Consider the following 18,183-nt stretch of genomic DNA (forward strand, 5'->3'; position numbering starts at 1 on the left):
GTATCTCAAAGTTTCACTTCCCACAAATGACCCTCAACAACCAGATATGTTATTTTACTTCTAAGGCAGTCATTTGAAGACTTTTTAAACCATGAAATCTTTTTGCCAATTGAAATCTTATCTGGAACCCAGCTGAGATGTGTATGTGGGGAGGTGGGAGTGGGGCAACCAGAGCACCACTTACCCTCCTCTCTGAGGCATGGAACCAGCTCCAAAGAAGAGACAGAAAACTGTTCTAAGCTATCCCAGAGTTTGCTATATAACTATATGCTCAAATAATATGCTCAAATACTAAACTCTAACCAAATAAAACACTTTCAACCAACACTTAACATCCTTCCTGATAAAATGTGTTTGCTTATCCGGCGGGCGGGGGGGGGGGGGTACCAGGATCTTTGTCTGAGTATTATAAACAAGTTCTCAAGTGTCAGTGACAACTGAACCTACAGAGCTACGAGCACCAAGGGGGGTAATATACTTCAAGTTAGATACAGCATGGAATTAGCCTTCTTCATCTCCTGAAGGTCTTCTCTTCTCCACATTATCAAACATCTAGGATGGAATACAATGCCGGAAGTCATCACTAGAAGCACATGGTCCTAAACCCTAACCACCCCAGAGGACTCACTTGAAGTTCTACTTCTTTTAACACTGTGTCTGCACTGATTACTGCCTCCAGGCTGATTTCTCTCTGAGAGAAATCAGTACATGAGACAGAAATCTTAATTTCTATAGGAATTATTTGCTTAATCATCTAATTAATCATTTTACTAGGCTAAACACCTCAGGTATCACTTATATTACTACACTGTGCTGTTTTTTAACTTTCCACTGTCAATGTCCTAGCCCCCTACAGTGAAACTAAGCTTCTTCAGAGAGAGCCACTCCTTTCTATTTTTTTGTTTCCCCTATAGCGAGTGGCTAAGTGGTAACTCCGTAATTATTGCTAAATAACTATTCAATGTTTTGTATATTAGAGCTATAATCCTTTATTCCAGTTGGGTGATGGGAAGAGATACCATGAGGAGCTCCAGTATGAATTCAGGATTAAAATGAAGTTCCAGAACTTCATTTCAGTTAAATAGTTTTTTGTTGGGCCCTGAGCGATACTTATGATTCTTAACATGTGTCCATTAAACAAAGCCTAGTGTAACTTTAAAAACTCATAAACAGTACAAAAGGGACATCTCTAAAATTACAGTCTGTGGTGAAGGCAGCTTCATGTTTTACCTCACAAAAAAACCTTACCAAAAGACAGAACAAAAAATCTACACCAAAGTAATGGTTTTGTTCCTTGGTCTATTCCTATGTCATTTCACAATAGTGGAACATCAATATTTTTTACTGAGCTTGACAAAGCACTAAGACATCATCATTGCTTATAAGGCAAAGAGCTAGAGACAATTTAGTATGATGGGGGTATGCAGATTAGGGAAAGTATAGAGGTAAGTGGCAGACTTTCTTTCCCAAAGATGATCACAAAAATATCAACCACTCCTTTTGCTCTTCTTCAGTGTGACCTTGCCACTCACCCATCAAGAAGCAGAGTCCATTCCCCACCCCCTTAAATCTGGGTAAATCTTGTGACTGCTTTGACCAACAGAACACAGTACAGTAATTCTGCACCAGCTCTGAGAATAGTCCTTAACAGCCTTGTAGCTTCTGTTTCCTGTCTCTCAAAAGCCAGCTACCATGTAAAAAGTCTGACCATCCTGAGAAGCCACAGACCTGTGGAGAGGTCCTAGAAAATAAGCTACCAGGGATGAAGGGGGGTGAGTAAGGGAACGATGGACCTCCAAGTCACCAAACAAGCCATTTGGGAGTGGATGCCCTAACCCACACAATCCTGAAAGTGCCACATGGTTAAGAGACAAAGCACTCTTCTCAAATTCCTAATTCACAAAATTGTAAGCAAATTAAAAATTGTTTTAAGCCTCTATGTTTTGAGGCAGTTTGTTCATAATGGTAGATAACCAAAACACCATCAGTAACAATGAGCCTGTGATTTCTTACTAAAATGCCACTATGCCTCCCAAATTTGGGGGACATGTTCCAAACATATATTAGGTCTAATTATCAGGAGAGAGCAACTATGCAAGACATAGCTTCATCTGTCACCTTTTGATATGTCTACTGCAAAGAGCCAAATTTTATCACAGCATTTAATACAAAGCACTCACCAAAGCAACACTCGTTCCTGACTTACATAAAAGACTACTAACTGTTAGAATTTCTTATCACAATCCATGATGACAACATGGTTCTTTTCTTATATTTACTCAAGTAAATTTTCAAAGCCTACTGATTTGCCTAATTGGTAACACACTGTAACCCAGACACAACATTTGTAATTCTAAAGGAAGAATCTTCTTTTTCCAATCTGTGATAGAGTAAGGAAACCATTAAAATAACTTTGCTAAACCCGCTAATGGAACAAAACTTTAATAAAAGACTGGGTAGCAATAAAATATATATTTAAGTACATCTAAAACAAAAATTGTTCTTAAGAGCAGGAAAGATGCAAGATTCCAGGTCTAGGGCAAGGAAGACTTCAAAAGACTGTTATTAGGATCACGTTGAAAAGACTCAAGAGACAACATGAAGGGTGTCCCCTAGTCAAATGAAACAGTTTGGGGCTCAATAAGGAATAATAATGACAACTGACTGAAACACATGAAATATGTTTAAATCCATGAATTCTTTATATTTTTAAAAATCTCATTGATCACTTTTGGAAAATACTAGGGAGCAAATTCATTATTCTGAAAACTAGTAAATTAAGAAAAAGAATTAAGTATTTATTCTGTTTTCCTAATCAAAATGTATCTCAGGGTAACCAAATAGCTGATGATACAAAATTTCTCTTTGTAGATGTACAAAAATGAAGGAATGACAGAATGTCACAATCTGCAATTAACAGACCTAGCAAATGATGATCAATAGTGCTAAAATGATAATGGGCAATGGGACACACAATGTTTTAACAGGTGATAAGACATTACGTATGTGCCTCTTACTGACAGCTCACAATACCCTTTATGAAAAAAAGCCACCTCAATAAGCAAACCTGAACTCAGATTTAATTGAGCCTCAAAAAAATATCAATTTACATGAAACACATGAGACAGAGAAACATGTTAATACTATATGGAAGAAATCAGAAAAATCCAAACTATGGGAAATTCTACAGGCAAATGATCTACTGTCTTAAAACAACAACAACAACAACAAAATAGCAAGGAAAAAAGAAAGATGAAAAGAAATCTAGAAATTAAAAGAAACTTAAGTGATGTCAACCAACTGCAATATCCAGGCTTTACTTGGATATGATTTAAACCATTAAAAATAATTTACAATAGGGGAAATGTGAAAATTGAAGGATACATAATGATATTAAAAAATTATTACTTTTTTAGGTGTGATAATATTATGATTATTTTTTTTAAGATTTTATTTATTTATTTGACAGAGAGAGAGAGACAGCGAGAGAGGGAACATAAGCAGGGCAGTGGGAGAGGAAGAAGCAGGCTCCCAGCAGAGGAGCCTGATGTGGGGCTCGTTCCCATAACGCTGGGATCACGCCCTGAGCCAAAGGCAGACACTTAACAACTGAGCCACCCAGGTGCTCCAATATGATTCCATTTTTAAAAGAATTTTTATCCTTAGAGATGCATAACTGAAGTACATACAGAAGAAATGTTAAGGTAGAAGAATTGCTTCAAAATATTCTGAGAGGGAGGTTAAAGAGAAAACAAGATTGACTATAAAATGATAACTGTTTAAGCTGGGGCACGAGTACATAAAGGTTCATTAAATCAGTCTCACATTTTTAGGTATGCTTACAATTTTCTTTAATAGTTCAAAAATTTTTAAAAAGAGAAGTTCATTGTTCAATATTTTTTTTGTTGGTTTGTCTTTCCCTAAGGACACTTTTATCAACCTTACTCAATAGTAGCTGTCAGAGGTTAGAACATTTACTACTATATAAAGCAAGAATTATGGTATAAACAGGACTTGATCACAGGAAAACAACTGAAAATATGCTCTAGGCATATAAGCAATATATGTATTATTTTCTGTGGAAATCCTATTTTTATCAAGATACCAAAAATTATCTCCTGATATGTTCTCTCACTCTCTTTCTCTCTAAGATGTGTACCCACCACTTTCCATCTTTCTTTGACCAGGATTCCAACACTGAGAATATCTGGCTGCTCTCCTCCTCCACTCATTGCAATTCACTGATGTAATAAAACGGCTACACAGGCATCCAGCTCCCAACGATGGTTTCCATTTAACCTAAAACAAAACAAAACAAAAAAACAGTGGCAACATATCAGGGCTCATTAAATGACACAAACATTCCAGGGCCAAGTAGAACATTGTATACATTAATTAGGTTGCTTTGTTGGAAAGGAGGTAAAAACCCCACAAAACTCAGTTTCAAAATCTGTTTAGTGCATATATATATAAAAAAAAAGTACTTAACTTTCTACTAAGGATGCCTATGAAATAGCTAGACATTACAAAGACATTATGCTACAATACAGATATAATTTCAATCACTGAGATTGCTAGACTATAGAGCAAGCATGGTGTCAGTAGCAATTGACCAAGACAGACGACTGTCCTAACTACAACATATTCCTCAAGAAAAAGACAGGGTACCTAACTTACTTACAACAGCTTATAGTTTAATAGGTTGTAACTTAAAGCTTAACATCACCTAGAACTAATAAAATTTTAATATTACATATTGTACATAATGCATTCAAAGTGCACAGAAAATAAACATGAGCCACAGAAAAGAGCAGTTGATCAATTCCAATACAATGATACTTTAAGAAAAAGATGATAATAATATGAATAGCATACCTATAAAAAATGAAAATAGAGCAGAAAAATCTGGCCTAAAGGAGACGAAAACTATAACTTTATGTTACAGAACAAACTAAAAGAAATTTTTTTTAAAAAGCTTTAAAACAACATAAATCAGAATTAGAAAAGCCCTTAATGAGAAAGCTAGACAACAGGAAGACATAAAAAGAAATCTGAGCTAACTCTGGAAAGGACCAGAAATGAAGACTCAACTAGAAGAGATGTGAGAGAAGACACCATACAAATAAGGAGGAAAAAAGAAAGAATAATGAAAAAAAAATTAAAAAGAAATTTAAAAGTAAAAGTGATAAATAAAAGGCAAAGTAAATACAAAATAGATATTCTAGAGGCCTCCAAAAGAAAACCCATGCTATGAAATAGGATAAATACTAGCCACTAGAATTCAATAAATTTCTGGAAATTAAAAAAAAAAAGGCTAAATCTGCATATTGAAATCGTATACCACATACCTGGGAAAACAACTCAGAAAATCAACATCAACACACAGTCTCATAAAACTACTGGATTTTAAGGGGAAAAAAAATTTCATTGGCATCTGTGCAGACAGTCCAGATTACTTAGAAGGGAAAGAAAAAAAGATATTGGCACTGACTGACAACAGACATTGGCACAAACAGTGTACACCAGCAGACAATGAAATTATATATTTAAATGCCCAAAGAAATAAAATGTAAGCCAAGGATATTGTATACAGTCAAACTAACTTTCATGGCTAAAGGAAACAAATTTTTATGAAACACAGAATTCAAAAAACACTGTTCCCAGGAAATGCTCCTAGGAACCATGTAACAAGTGTCAGACGATCAAGAAATTATGATAAAAGATTTGGCATGAGGAATGGCCTGAAAAGGCCTAAAAGCAATGATAACCCAGTAGCAATGAATACCCCTGTCTTCAGACTGTGGACTTTAAACATCATTTCCCATTAAAAGAAATCAGGCTCCATCAGGGAAATACAAACCAAAAGCACAGTGACATACCACCTTACACCAGTTGGAATGGCAAAAATTAACAAGACAGGAAACAACAAGGTTGGTGAGGATGTGGAGAAAGTGGAATGCCATTACACTGTTGGTGGGAATGCAAGCTGGTACAGTGACTCTGGAAAACAGTATGGATGTTCCTCAAGACGTTAAAAATAGAGCTACCCTACGACCCAGCAATTGTACTACTAGGTATTTATCCCAAAGATACAGACGTAGAGACAAGAAGGGGCACGTGCACCCCAACGTTCATAGCAGCAATGTCCACAACAGACCAACTGTGGAAGGAGCTGAGATGCCCTTCAACAGATGAATGGATAAAGAAGATGTGGTTCATATATACAATAGAATATTACTCAGCAATCAGAAAGGATGAATACTCACCATTTGCATCAACATGGATGGAACTGGAGGGGATTATGCTAAGTGAAATAAATCAAGCAGAGAAAGACAATTGTCATATGGATTCACTCATATGTGGAACATAAGGAATAGTGCAGAGGACCACAGGGGAAGGGAGGGAAAACTGAATGGGAAGAAATCAGAGAGGGAGACAAATGATGAAAGGCTCTGGACTCCAGGAAACAAATTGAGGGTTTCAGAAGGGAGGGGGTGGGGGGATGGGGTAGCTGAGTAATGGGTATTAAGGAGGGCACGTGTGGTGGTGAGCACTGTGCGTTACACGTAACTAATGAATCACTGAACACTACATCAAAAACTAATGATGTATTATATGTTGGCTAATTTAACATAATAAAAAATAAAAAAAATTATAAAAATTTAAAATAATGAAAAAAAAAGAAAAGAAATCAGGCTCCTTGGAGAAATAGCTTATTCCAGGTCTGGCATAGGAAATTATACACAATGAACTTGGGACATCAAATCGGAAAGCAAAACATTAACAAGTCTACTACAGGCAAGTCAAAAGGAAATCAGAGACAGGTGAAAGGATTCTCATTTGCCAAATTTCTCATATGAACACATATAAGAATGGTGACTGCAATGACTGGAAGATATCAAAAATATAAACACCCATGAGTTCATAACAACACTCAAAAAAGAAAAAAGAGAATTCCTCTTTGGTCAACCTTTGGAAGTTGCTAGGGTACAACTCACTATTCTGAACATTGATAAAGAAACAAAGAATCATGGATTTATCATGCCTTTCTGGTATGAACAGTATTTTATGGAAACCAAGGAGATAAATTTTTTCCTCAGAGAATAATCACAGATAATAAATGCTAGAAGAACAGATAGAATTAGAAAATCACTATTTCCTGGGGTGCCGGGGTGGCTCAGTCTGTTAAGTGACCAAATCTTGATTTCAGCTCAGGTCATGATATTGGAGTTGTGAGATCCAGACCTAAGTCGGGCTCCATGCTGGGTGCACAGCCTGCTTAAGATTCCTTCTCTCCCTCTCCTCCTCCCCACCTCCCCCTTCCCTAAAAAAACCCAAAAAACCTTACCCATGATAGCAGAGATCATACCTGGGTAGCTTGAAGAGAACACACTATATTTGCTAAGTGAGTAAGAAATATTCTCTTTGAACAGAGAATTGCTATTTGAAATATTGCTTTGAATATTGCTAGGCATATACATAAAATTGGCATATACATACAATGGAATATTATTCAGCCTCAAAAAAGAAGGAAATTCTGACATGCTACAACATGAATGAACCTTGAGAACATTATGCTGAGTGAAACAGGCCAGTCACTAAAGGGCAAATATTCTATGGGCCCACTTATATGAAGTATTTAAAGTAGTCAAAATCACAGAAACAAAAAGTAGAATGGTGGTTACTAGGGGCCGGAGGGGAGGGAAAAAAGGGGAGTTGTTCAATGGGAACAGAATTTCAGTTTTCCAAGATGAAAGAGTTCTGGATATCTGATTTACAACAATGTGAATATACTTAACACTAGTGATATGTACACTTAAAAATGATTAAGATGGTAAATTTTATGTTATGTATTCTTTACCACAGGGAAGAAGGAAAGGGAAGAAGGGGAAGGGGGGGAAAGAAAAGGTGGGGGAAGCAGAAAGGGGAGAAGGTGGAAATGAGGGAAAGGGAAGAAGGGGGGGAAGGGAAAGGGAAAAGATGGTATGGGCCCCTGGTGGGGAAAACTGGTAACATCCAGCATGATAATATACATTTAAACTCTAATCCAGCAATTTCACTTCAAGGAATCTATCCCAAAGATATCATGATGAAAAATGTGTAATGTCTTTTTCACAAAGCTTTTTACTATAACACTACTTAAAAAAACGAGACTAGAAAAAAACCTAACACTCCATCAATAGGGGATTAGGTGAATATAAAATGGTTCATCTATGCAATGGAGTACTAGTCCAGGAATAAGAGAGATACTGATAAAGTGATTTTCAGGATATATTATTAAGTGAAAAAAAGCAAGATGCAGTAAAGTGTTTACAGTGTGTTACCTTTTGTATAAAAGGAAGGTAAATGTTAAACTTGTTATTTCCTTTTATTTTTAGAAAAAAGAAAAGAAAAAAAGATAAGCCAAAAAATGATTAAAATGATTTTCTATGACAGAGGTCGGTGTTTTGTTGGTAAAGGGCCGGAGAGTAAATATTACAGTCTTCTCAAGCCATATAACTTTTGTCATACCGATTCAACTCTGCCGTTACAACACAAAAGAAGTTATAGGTGATATGTAAACAAATGAGTATGGCCATGACAAAACATTATTTACAGAAAGAGCTCGGTAAGCCAAATCTGGCCTGCAAGCTGTTGTTTGCCAATCTTTTCTCAACAGAAAGGAGAAAACAAGATAGAAGGGATAAGAATTGGTTAAGGATAGACGAGATAAGACTTCTGTGAATCTATTTTGTACAACAGTTTTGATTTTAAACAAAATCACTGGGGCACCTAGGTGGCTCAGTCTGCTAATTGTCCAACTCTTAGTTTCATCTCAGGTCACAATCTCAGAGTCGTGAGATCAAGCCCCATGTCAGGCTCCATGCTGGGCATGGAGCCTGCTTGAGATTCTCTCTAACCTTTATAATATACAATGTATTATAATAAATCTTTATTTATTTTTTTTTAAAGATTTTGTTTATTTATTTGAAAGAGAGAGAGAGAGGCAAGCAGGGAGAGGCAGAAGCAGACTCCCCGCCAAGCAGAGAGCCCAACGCAGGACTTGATCCCAGGACCCCGAGATCATGACCTGAGATGAAGGCAGACGCCTAACCAACTGAGCCACCGAGGCACCCCAATAAATAAATCTTTAAAAAACAAATTAAGACAAAATCATTGCTTTACATGAGAAAAAAAATTCTTATACTCCAAATTCAAGAAAGGAGCATCCCAACAGTAGGCGTCAGAGCCAGCTTTAAAGTCATCCCGGTCTATCAATAATAGCTACAAATGAGTGACCACACTTCAGAAAGTCAACCAATCAGTAGTAACAGCGACACTCCATAACCACATTTGCATAACAAAGTTCAACCACTTCCTAAACACTCCCACTTCACCAATCCCTGAACTAGAACCCTCACAGCTCTCCCTTGCACAAAGAGATACAAATTTAGCATTTGGTTCAGATATTGAGCGAGGGCCTCTTCCTTTAAGCCAATTAAAAGACAAAATTAAATTTACAAAGAAAAAAATAACCGAATACCAAAAATGGGGGAGGCAACCTCTAAATATTTAAAACATACTGAAACCAATAACCCACTGCATACCAAGTTTGAGGCATAATTACACAGAAAATAATACAAGTGGCTTTGAAACATGGTATTTTGATTATATATTCTTAGTGCAATATATCTAAAGGAACAAAAGAACCACAGAGAAATGTTAAAACTGCATTTAGTAATGGGGTGCCTGGGTGGCTGAGCCAGTTAAGCGACTGACTCTTGGTTTCAGCTCAGGTCATGATCTCATGGGTTGTGAGACTGAGGCCTCACATCAGGCTCTGCACTCAGCTCCGAGTCTGCTTAAGATTCTCCCCTTCTGCCCCTCCCCCCACTTACATGCACAAAGGTGCTCTCTCTCTCTAAAATAAATAAACCTTTTTTAAAAATCTGAATTTAGTAGTTATATCGTTAGAAGTAATATCAATTATGTTATTTTAAAACTATTGTAACTATTTAAACTACTGTATACTGCAGGACACAGCAAATAAGTGATTACATTAAGCCACTAGGAATAAACATTTTCAGCATAAAGAGATATAAATATAAAAGTCAAAGATGTAAAAATTCTGAAATCCCACAATGAAAAAAATATGAAAAAAAAGTCATAATCATTATTTAAATACATACTTCACAACTAACCACTGAGAAGTCCTAGAAGCAATATAGGGCAATAGCATTAAGCATCCTTTAGTATCCAGACTGAGGTTACCAAATACCATTTCCCTCATAAAAAGAAAAAAAAAAGAAAGCTCCTTGGACAAATGACTACTTCTAAAACTAGGCCAGGTAGTAGAATCTCCCTATGCTTGAAAGCAGGGAGTATACATAGCAAAGACTAGGAATAGGTCCAGGTTTTATGGGACCTCAAGTTTATATTAAGCTGGGCCCTAAAAAATCTTTCTTTTCCAAATTTTACAAAACCTATATAGCCAATAACTAAAGCCTTAGTCCCAAAGCCTTGAAAGAAGCCTACGCAAATAAAGAACTCTGATGTTTAAGTTTCCGTATCTTCAAAGAAAATCCAACTTTCTCCAAGATGATGGAGTCAAGTCAAAAGGGCACTGAAGCCAAATGGTAGGGGCTCACACTGGTTTAAGGTAAGAAAATTGGACATCCAAAAGAATAATAATTGGGGTACCTGATGGCTAAGTCGCTTAAGCGGCTGACTCTTGATCTCAGCTCAGGTCTTGATCTCAGGGTCGTGAGTTCAAGCCCCGTGTTGGGCTCCACACCCAGTGTGGTGCCTACTTAAAAAGTAAATAAGTAAGTAAGTAAGCAAATAAATAAATAAATAACACTGCAAGTAACTGAAACATAAAACACATAATAATCCATGAGTTCATAACAATACTCAAAAACAACTCATTCGACAATATGAACAATTGCTAGAGCACTAATTTATTACTCTGAATACAAAAAAAAAGGAAAATAAACCAAGAATTTTTCCTGCGTATCCTGTAGTATTAATTGTATTTTGAGGAAACTGAATAATGATTACAGAATTAAAAATCCACCACTTTGCAAAACCTAATAGAATAATGAAGGCAATGATTAACAAAACTCTTAGGTAAAAAGTTGGTTGATTTAGAACTTAATAATAGATGGATGAGACTAGTAATATACTTAGACTCACTGATCAATATAAGCATCTCTAAAAGAGCTGATATTAAACAGCATACCACTTACTTTGAGAACTGAACCAAGTTTCTGACTCACTTCCCAGATCCCAAACTGCTACTCAGAGGTACACATCTGAATATGATTTCAAAGACTCTGCAAACTGAACTAATATTAAAACCAAAATACATGGAAGGCTAGTCAGAACTTTCAAACTGAACAAAAGTGCATAGCTAAAATTTTAAGTATCAACATTCTTCACAGAATTTAAACAAAACTTAAGTATCCTAATTTTTTAAATGTTGACGATATAATCCAAAATTACCAAGCATACAAAGAATGAGGAAAGTCCCAATTACATGTAAAAGGAAAACGAACAGATGCAAATGCTAAGATGACAGAGATTCAGGAGCCATCAGACGTTTAAAATAGTTAAAATAAAAATGCTCCAAGAAGTAAAGGTGAACATCCTAGAAATGAATAGAAAGATATATAAAGCCTCAGTAAAGAAAAAGAAGACATAAATAAATGGAAATTTTAAGAAGTAAAAAATACAATAAGAAAAATTCTAAACATCCCTAGGTGGAGTCAATAGAAGAATAGAAGTGTCAAAAGAAAAAGTCAGTAAATCTGAAAACAGAACAGATATTTATAAATTAACACAGACCCCAAGGACCAGTGAGACAATACCAAAAATTCTAACATTCGTGTCATCAGAATTGTATCAGGAAAGGAAAAGGTACATGGCAGAAAAAACATTTTTAAAGTAATGGCTAAAACTCAAACTTTGTGAAAGACATACAACACACTGAAGAATGTTAATTAACAGGATAACCACACACACAGAAAAACCTCCACTTCCAAACACATCAAAACCAAAGTGTTGAAAATTAAACACAAAGAAAAACTCTTAAAAACAGCGAGAGAAAAATGACATGTTACTTACAGGGGAACAATTCAATTGACTATGAATTTATTTTTTTTTTTTAGTTTTTATTTAAATTCTAGTTAGTTAACATACAGTGTAATATTAGTTTCAGGTGTACAATATAGTGATTGAACAATTCCATACGTCACCCAGTGCTCATCACAACAAGTGCACTCCTTAATCCCCATCACCTATTCAACCAATTCCCCCACCTACCTCCCCTCTGATATGGATCAGTTTGTTGCCTACAGTTAAGTTTGTTTCTTGGTTTATCTCTCTTTTTTTGTTTCTTTTGCTCATTTGTTTTGTTTCTTAAATTCCACATATGAGTGAAACCATAGGATATTTGTCTTTTTCTGACTGGCTTATTTCCCTTAGCATTATACTTTCTAGTTCCACCCATGTTGTTCCAAATGGCAAGATTTCATGCATTTTTATGGCTGAGCAATATTCCATTGTATATATACATATATACACTATATGTATATATACACATATATATGTTCCATTGTATATATACATATATACACACCAAATATTCTTCATTCATCTTAATGGACACTTGGGCTACTTCTATATAGTGGATGGTAGCCAGCAAGAAACAGGGAAATATTTTTAAGTACTAAAACTAATGTACTGTCAACCTAGAATTCCATATCCAGAGAAAATATCCTATAGGGTTAAAGGCATTTTCAGATAAAGTGAAATTAAGATTATGTGTTGTTAGCAGAGCTGCTATGAAAAAATTACCAAATAAATTTCTCCTGAGAAAAGGGAAATTATAACAGAAAGAAGCTTGAAGTAACAGGAATGAAGGAAGAAGACAAATCTAAGTAAATATGACAAGCTAATCTTCTCTTGAATTCTTTAAAATATGCTTGAAAATTAAATGACAATTAAGAGCAAAACCTATAACACTGTCTGAGAGGATTTTCAATGTATATAGATGTAACTCATAAGACTATTATAACAAAAGGTGGAATGATAAAGAGACCCATATAATTGTGACTATGTTTCTGCAATCCACTTGGAGGGGCAATATAAAAATTCTAGTAGGTTCTAAAAAATTAAGCAAGCGTATTGTAAAAAAATATACAAAAAGATATAATCAAAAGCAAAAAAGATGAAATAAAGTAGAATACAAAAACATGTTAAGATAATTCAAAAGAAGGTAAGAAAAAGGAGAAATATAAGAATGAAAAGTGGGCATAAATATAAAACAAATAATAAACTGGTTGACCTAAATCCAAATGTATCTGTAATCACTTCAAATATAAATGACCTAAACACACCATCTCAAAGACAGAGATTATCAAGATGAACATGATATCTATAAGAAACTCACTTCAAAAATAATGATATACATAGGTTTAAAAGCAAAGGGATGCCCACTCCTGTTCCAGATCTCCTTACTCTTTAAATGGTAGTTTAATCCTCATCAAGTGTTGGTGACGATGTAGAGAAAAAGGAACCCTCCTGCACTGTTGGTGGGAATGCAAACTGATGCAGCCACTGTGGAATACAGTATGGAGGTTCCTCAAAAAGTTAAAAATAGAACTACCCTATAATCCAACAAATGCACTACTGGGTACCCCCAAAATACAAAAACACTAATTCAAAGGGATACATGCACCCCTATGTTTGGTGCAGCATTATCTACAATAGCCAAATTATAGAAGCCAATTTTAATTTCATTAAAATTTGTTAAGGTTTTTTTTGTGACCTAAGACATGACATGGTCTCTTATGGTGTATGTTTGATGTGCATTTGAAAAGAATCTATATTCTACTTTTGTTGGGTTGAGTGTTTTGTATTTTTTATTTAATACTGATATATTGATTGATTGATTGATTGATTGATTGATTTTAGACAGAGAGCAAGCTGGGCGAGGAGCAGCAGGAGAAGGTGAGAGAGAGACTACAAGCAGACTCCTAACCAAGTGTAGAGCTTGACACGGGGCTTGATCCCAGGACCCCAAGATCATGATCTGAGACAAAAGCAGGAGTCAACTGCTCAACTGACTGAGCCACCTCGGTGCCCCGGGTTGAGTGTCTTTAAGTGTAAATTCGTTTGGTTGATGGGTTGCTCTGATTCAGGTCTCTGACACCAACTGGGTACCTACAATTCAGTTCAATTCTGACATTAACTACTCAGAATCAGTGAAGACCCTACAAGTTAAGGGACTCAGTCCCACAAGACTCCACAAATTTCAGAGTATAGCCACAAGTCCTGAGTGTCCCAAAGCCACACATACTTTGCCTGGCTGGCTACAAATGTGGGGATTCTCACAGGTTTAATAATTTGCTAGAAGAACTCACAGAACTAATGAAAGTGTTATACCTATGATTACAATTTTATTATAAGAGATACAAATGAACAGCCAGATGAAGAGGTATATTGGATAGGTTGGTAAGGGTTCCAACCACAGGAGTTTCTGTCCTTGTGGAGTTAGGGTGAGCCACCCTGTCAGTACACATGTTCACTAACCAGGAAGCTCCCTGAGCCTTGCTGTTTAGGGTTTTTAATATCAAGATTTCACTACATAGACATGTGAGATTAAATCATTGGCCACATATGAGGATGTGGAGAAAGGGGAACCCTCTTACACTGTTGGTGGGAATGCAAACTGGTGCAGCCACTCTGGAGAACAGTATGGAGGTTCCTCAAAAAGTTAAACCCAGCAATTGCACTAGTAGGTATTTATCTAAAGGATACAAAAGTACTGACTTGAAGGGGCACATGCACCCCAATATTTATGGTAGCACTATCAACAACAGCCAAAGTACAGAAAAAGCCCATATGGCCATTGACTGATGAATAGATAAAGATGATGTGGTATATATACACAATGGAATATTACTCAGCCATCGCAAAGAATGGAATCATGCCATTTGCAACAACATGGATGGAACTAGACTATATTACACTAACCAAAATAAGTCAGTCAGAGAAAAACATATACCATATGAGTTCACTCATGTGAAATTTAGAAAACAAAAAGATGAATATAAGGGAAGAGAAGGAAAAATAAGATAAAAATGGGAGGCAAACTGTAAGAGACTTAACCATAGAGTACTGAGGGTTGCTAGAGGGGAGGCTGGTAGAGGGATCAGCTAAAAGGGTGATGGGCATTAAGGAGGGCACTTGTGATGAGCACAGGGTGTTATATGTAAGTGATGAATCACTAAATTCTACGGAAACTAATACTACACTATATGTTAACTGACTTGAATTTAAATAAAATGTTGGAGGAAAAAAATACCTTATTTCGTTAAAAAAAAAAACAAAAACCTTGTCCATGTAATTGAACTCAAATTTCCAGTCCCATTCTCCCTGGAGGTCGGAGGTTGAGCGGTGGGGCTGAAAGTTCCAACCCTGTAATCATGTGCTTGATCTTTCTAGTGCCCAGTCCCCATCCTGAAATCTAGGAGCCAGGCGTCACCTTGTCAGCATAACAGACATTCCTATCACTCAGGAATTGCCAGCCTCCGCCAGGAATTGGAAATAAATCTATAAGTGTTAAGATTAATAGACCATATATAGTTCAAATATATTTTTTATTGTACTGAAGTACTGTTGAGACAGCAGTGATGAACAATCCAGTTACAATTAATGGATTTATCTATTTCTCCTTCCAGTTTGTTAATTTTTATTTTATATATTTTGATGCTCTTTTTTTAAGATGTATACACATTGATAATTACTCTGTAAATGGGCCTTTCTCTGATTATGTGAATGTTCCCCTTTATCACTAGGGATTTGTTTTGCTCTGAAGTCTACATAGTCTGATACTATTATTGGTACTTCAACTTTCTTTTGATTAGTGTTTACATGGTATATCTTTTCCCATTCCTTTGCTTTTTAAAATTTATAAATAAGCTTATTTGTAATGATATTTCTTATAATAAAAACAACACATGTGAAAATCACAAGTTATACAAAGAAATGGATGTAACAAAAAAGCAATATAGACAGGAAAAAATTTAAAGATTTAATGAAGAGTTAAATATCAAATAGACAACTTTACTTCTGAATTCCGCTTTGTCATGCACACTAAATTGTAATTGAACAACGCTCTCTCTTTGGGGGGTCCTGTATTGGAAATTCTGGATACTGGTAATTATATATTGATAAGAGTTTAAAGTTAATCATGTATTTCCCTGTAGTACTTAAACTTAATGCTGCCTTAATATGAAGTCACATTCAGTCTGCTTTGAAGTGAAATAGCTATAAGTTAATCTATTCTGCTGGGCCACGAAAATGTCACCAACGTTTTCCTGATGTATGTAGATGTGTCAGGATTAAACTATTTTTTGATCAAGTTTTTAATTTTAATTCCAGTTTAGTTAACATACAATGTTAAATTATTTTCTATCATACAATATAGTGACTAAACAATTTTGTACATTTAACTACTCAGTGCTCATCATAATAAGTGTACTCTTTTTTTTTTTAAGATTTTATTTATTTATTAGGGAGACAGAGTATGAGCAGGGTAGGAACAGAGGGAGAAAGACAAGCAGACTCTGCACCAAGGGCAGAAGCCCAACAGGGGGCTTGATTCCACAACCCTGAGACCACAACCTGAGCCAAAATCAAGAGTCAGATGCTTAACTGACTGAACCACCCAGGCACCCCAAACTATTTTTAATTGAACAAAAATTAAAATACAACATATAAAAATGTGCAGGATGCAGCTAAAGCATTGATCAGAGGGAAAACTATAGCATTAAAAACATTCAGAATGACAAGGCGCCTGGGTGTCTCAGTTGGTTAAGCATCTGCCTTCGGCTCAGGTCATGATCCCAGGGTCCTGGGATGGAGCCCTGCATGAGGCTCCCTGCTCAGTGGGGAGTCTGCTTCTCCCTCTGCCTCTGCCCCAGCTCATGTTCTCTCTCTCTCTCAATAAATAAATTAAAAAAAAAAAAAACATTCAGAATGAGGAGCTCAGGGTGGCTCAGGTCGTGATCCCAGGGTCCTGAGTTCAAGCCCTGTGTTGGCCTCCACGCCAAGCATGGGGCCTACTTAAATAAATAAATAAATAGGCAAACAACTTAAATAGACATTTTTCTAAAGAAAATATGCAAATGGTCAATAAGCACATGAAAAGATGCTCAACATCATTAATTATTAAGAAAATGCAAATCAAACCACTAACCACCTTATACCCATTAGAATGACAATTATAAACAAACACACACACACACACAAAACTGCTGGCAGAGATGAGGAGAAACTGGAACTTGTGCATTGCTGATGTCAATGTAAAATGGTGCAACCACTACAGAAAACAGTATTGGAGGTTCCCCCAAAGCTAAAACGTAGAATTAAAATACGATCAAGCAATTCCACTTCTGAGTATATCCCCAAAAGAATTCAAAGTAAGTAGTCAATATATTTGTACACCAATGTTCATCGCAGCATTATTCACAATAGCCAAGACGTGGAAGCAGCCAAGTATCCATCCCAAGTGACAAATGAATGGATAAACAAAATGTAGTACATACATACAATGATATATTATTCAATCTTAAAAAGGAAGGAAATTCTCAAAATACCGCAACATGAATGAAACTTGAAGACATGCTAAGTGAAATAAGACACTCACAAAAGGTCGAATATATGATTCCATTTATAATAGGCACCTAGAGTAGCCAAATTCATAGAGACAGAAAAGTAGTTTCTGTCTGGTGGTTGCCAGGGGCTGCAAGGACAGGATAACAGAGATTTATTGTTTACTGGGTACAGAATTTCATTTGAGGAAGATGAAAAAGTTCAGGTGGTGATATATGTACAACGTTAATGTACTTAATGCCACTGAACTGCCCACTTAAAAATGGTTAAAATGGTAAATCTTATATGTATTTTACCACAATAAAAAAAAATTTTAATGACTACTAGGTACCCCTCAGATATAACCACAAAAGCCAAATAATTTTCACTGTCTCACTCTCAATTGTCAGGAATAAAGTGGTATCCTATGTAGAGTCTTTCACAGAACACTGAAATAAATCTAAGGATACACCTGTTCCAAATAGGAATTGAACCCTAGGGGAAAAGCCCAGAATCCTATAAGCTACCAAGGTATACTACACT

At 35.9% G+C, this 18,183-nt stretch overlaps 1 protein-coding gene across 3 annotated transcripts in view; it reads right to left on the bottom strand.

Moving 5' to 3' along the window:
- The window catches only part of TTBK2 (tau tubulin kinase 2), a 133,460-nt gene that overhangs the window by 101,689 nt on the left and 13,588 nt on the right, over positions 1–18,183 (bottom strand). Inside the window, exons 2-3 of one of the 3 annotated variants that reach the window (XM_057306194.1) lie at positions 10,681–10,786; positions 4,164–4,299 (exon numbers count right to left, since the gene is read on the bottom strand). In XM_057306194.1, the coding sequence (XP_057162177.1) occupies positions 4,164–4,232 (69 nt within the window). In that variant the 5' untranslated portion in view covers positions 4,233–4,299; positions 10,681–10,786. Of the gene's footprint in view, positions 1–4,163; positions 4,300–10,680; positions 10,790–18,183 lie in introns of all 3 variants that reach the window. The other 2 variants (XM_048218300.2, XM_026479903.4) reach the window with 2 other exon arrangements.

Source organism: Ursus arctos, unplaced genomic scaffold (genome assembly GCF_023065955.2).
Source record: "Ursus arctos isolate Adak ecotype North America unplaced genomic scaffold, UrsArc2.0 scaffold_36, whole genome shotgun sequence".
Classification (NCBI taxonomy): Eukaryota; Metazoa; Chordata; class Mammalia; order Carnivora; family Ursidae; genus Ursus; species Ursus arctos.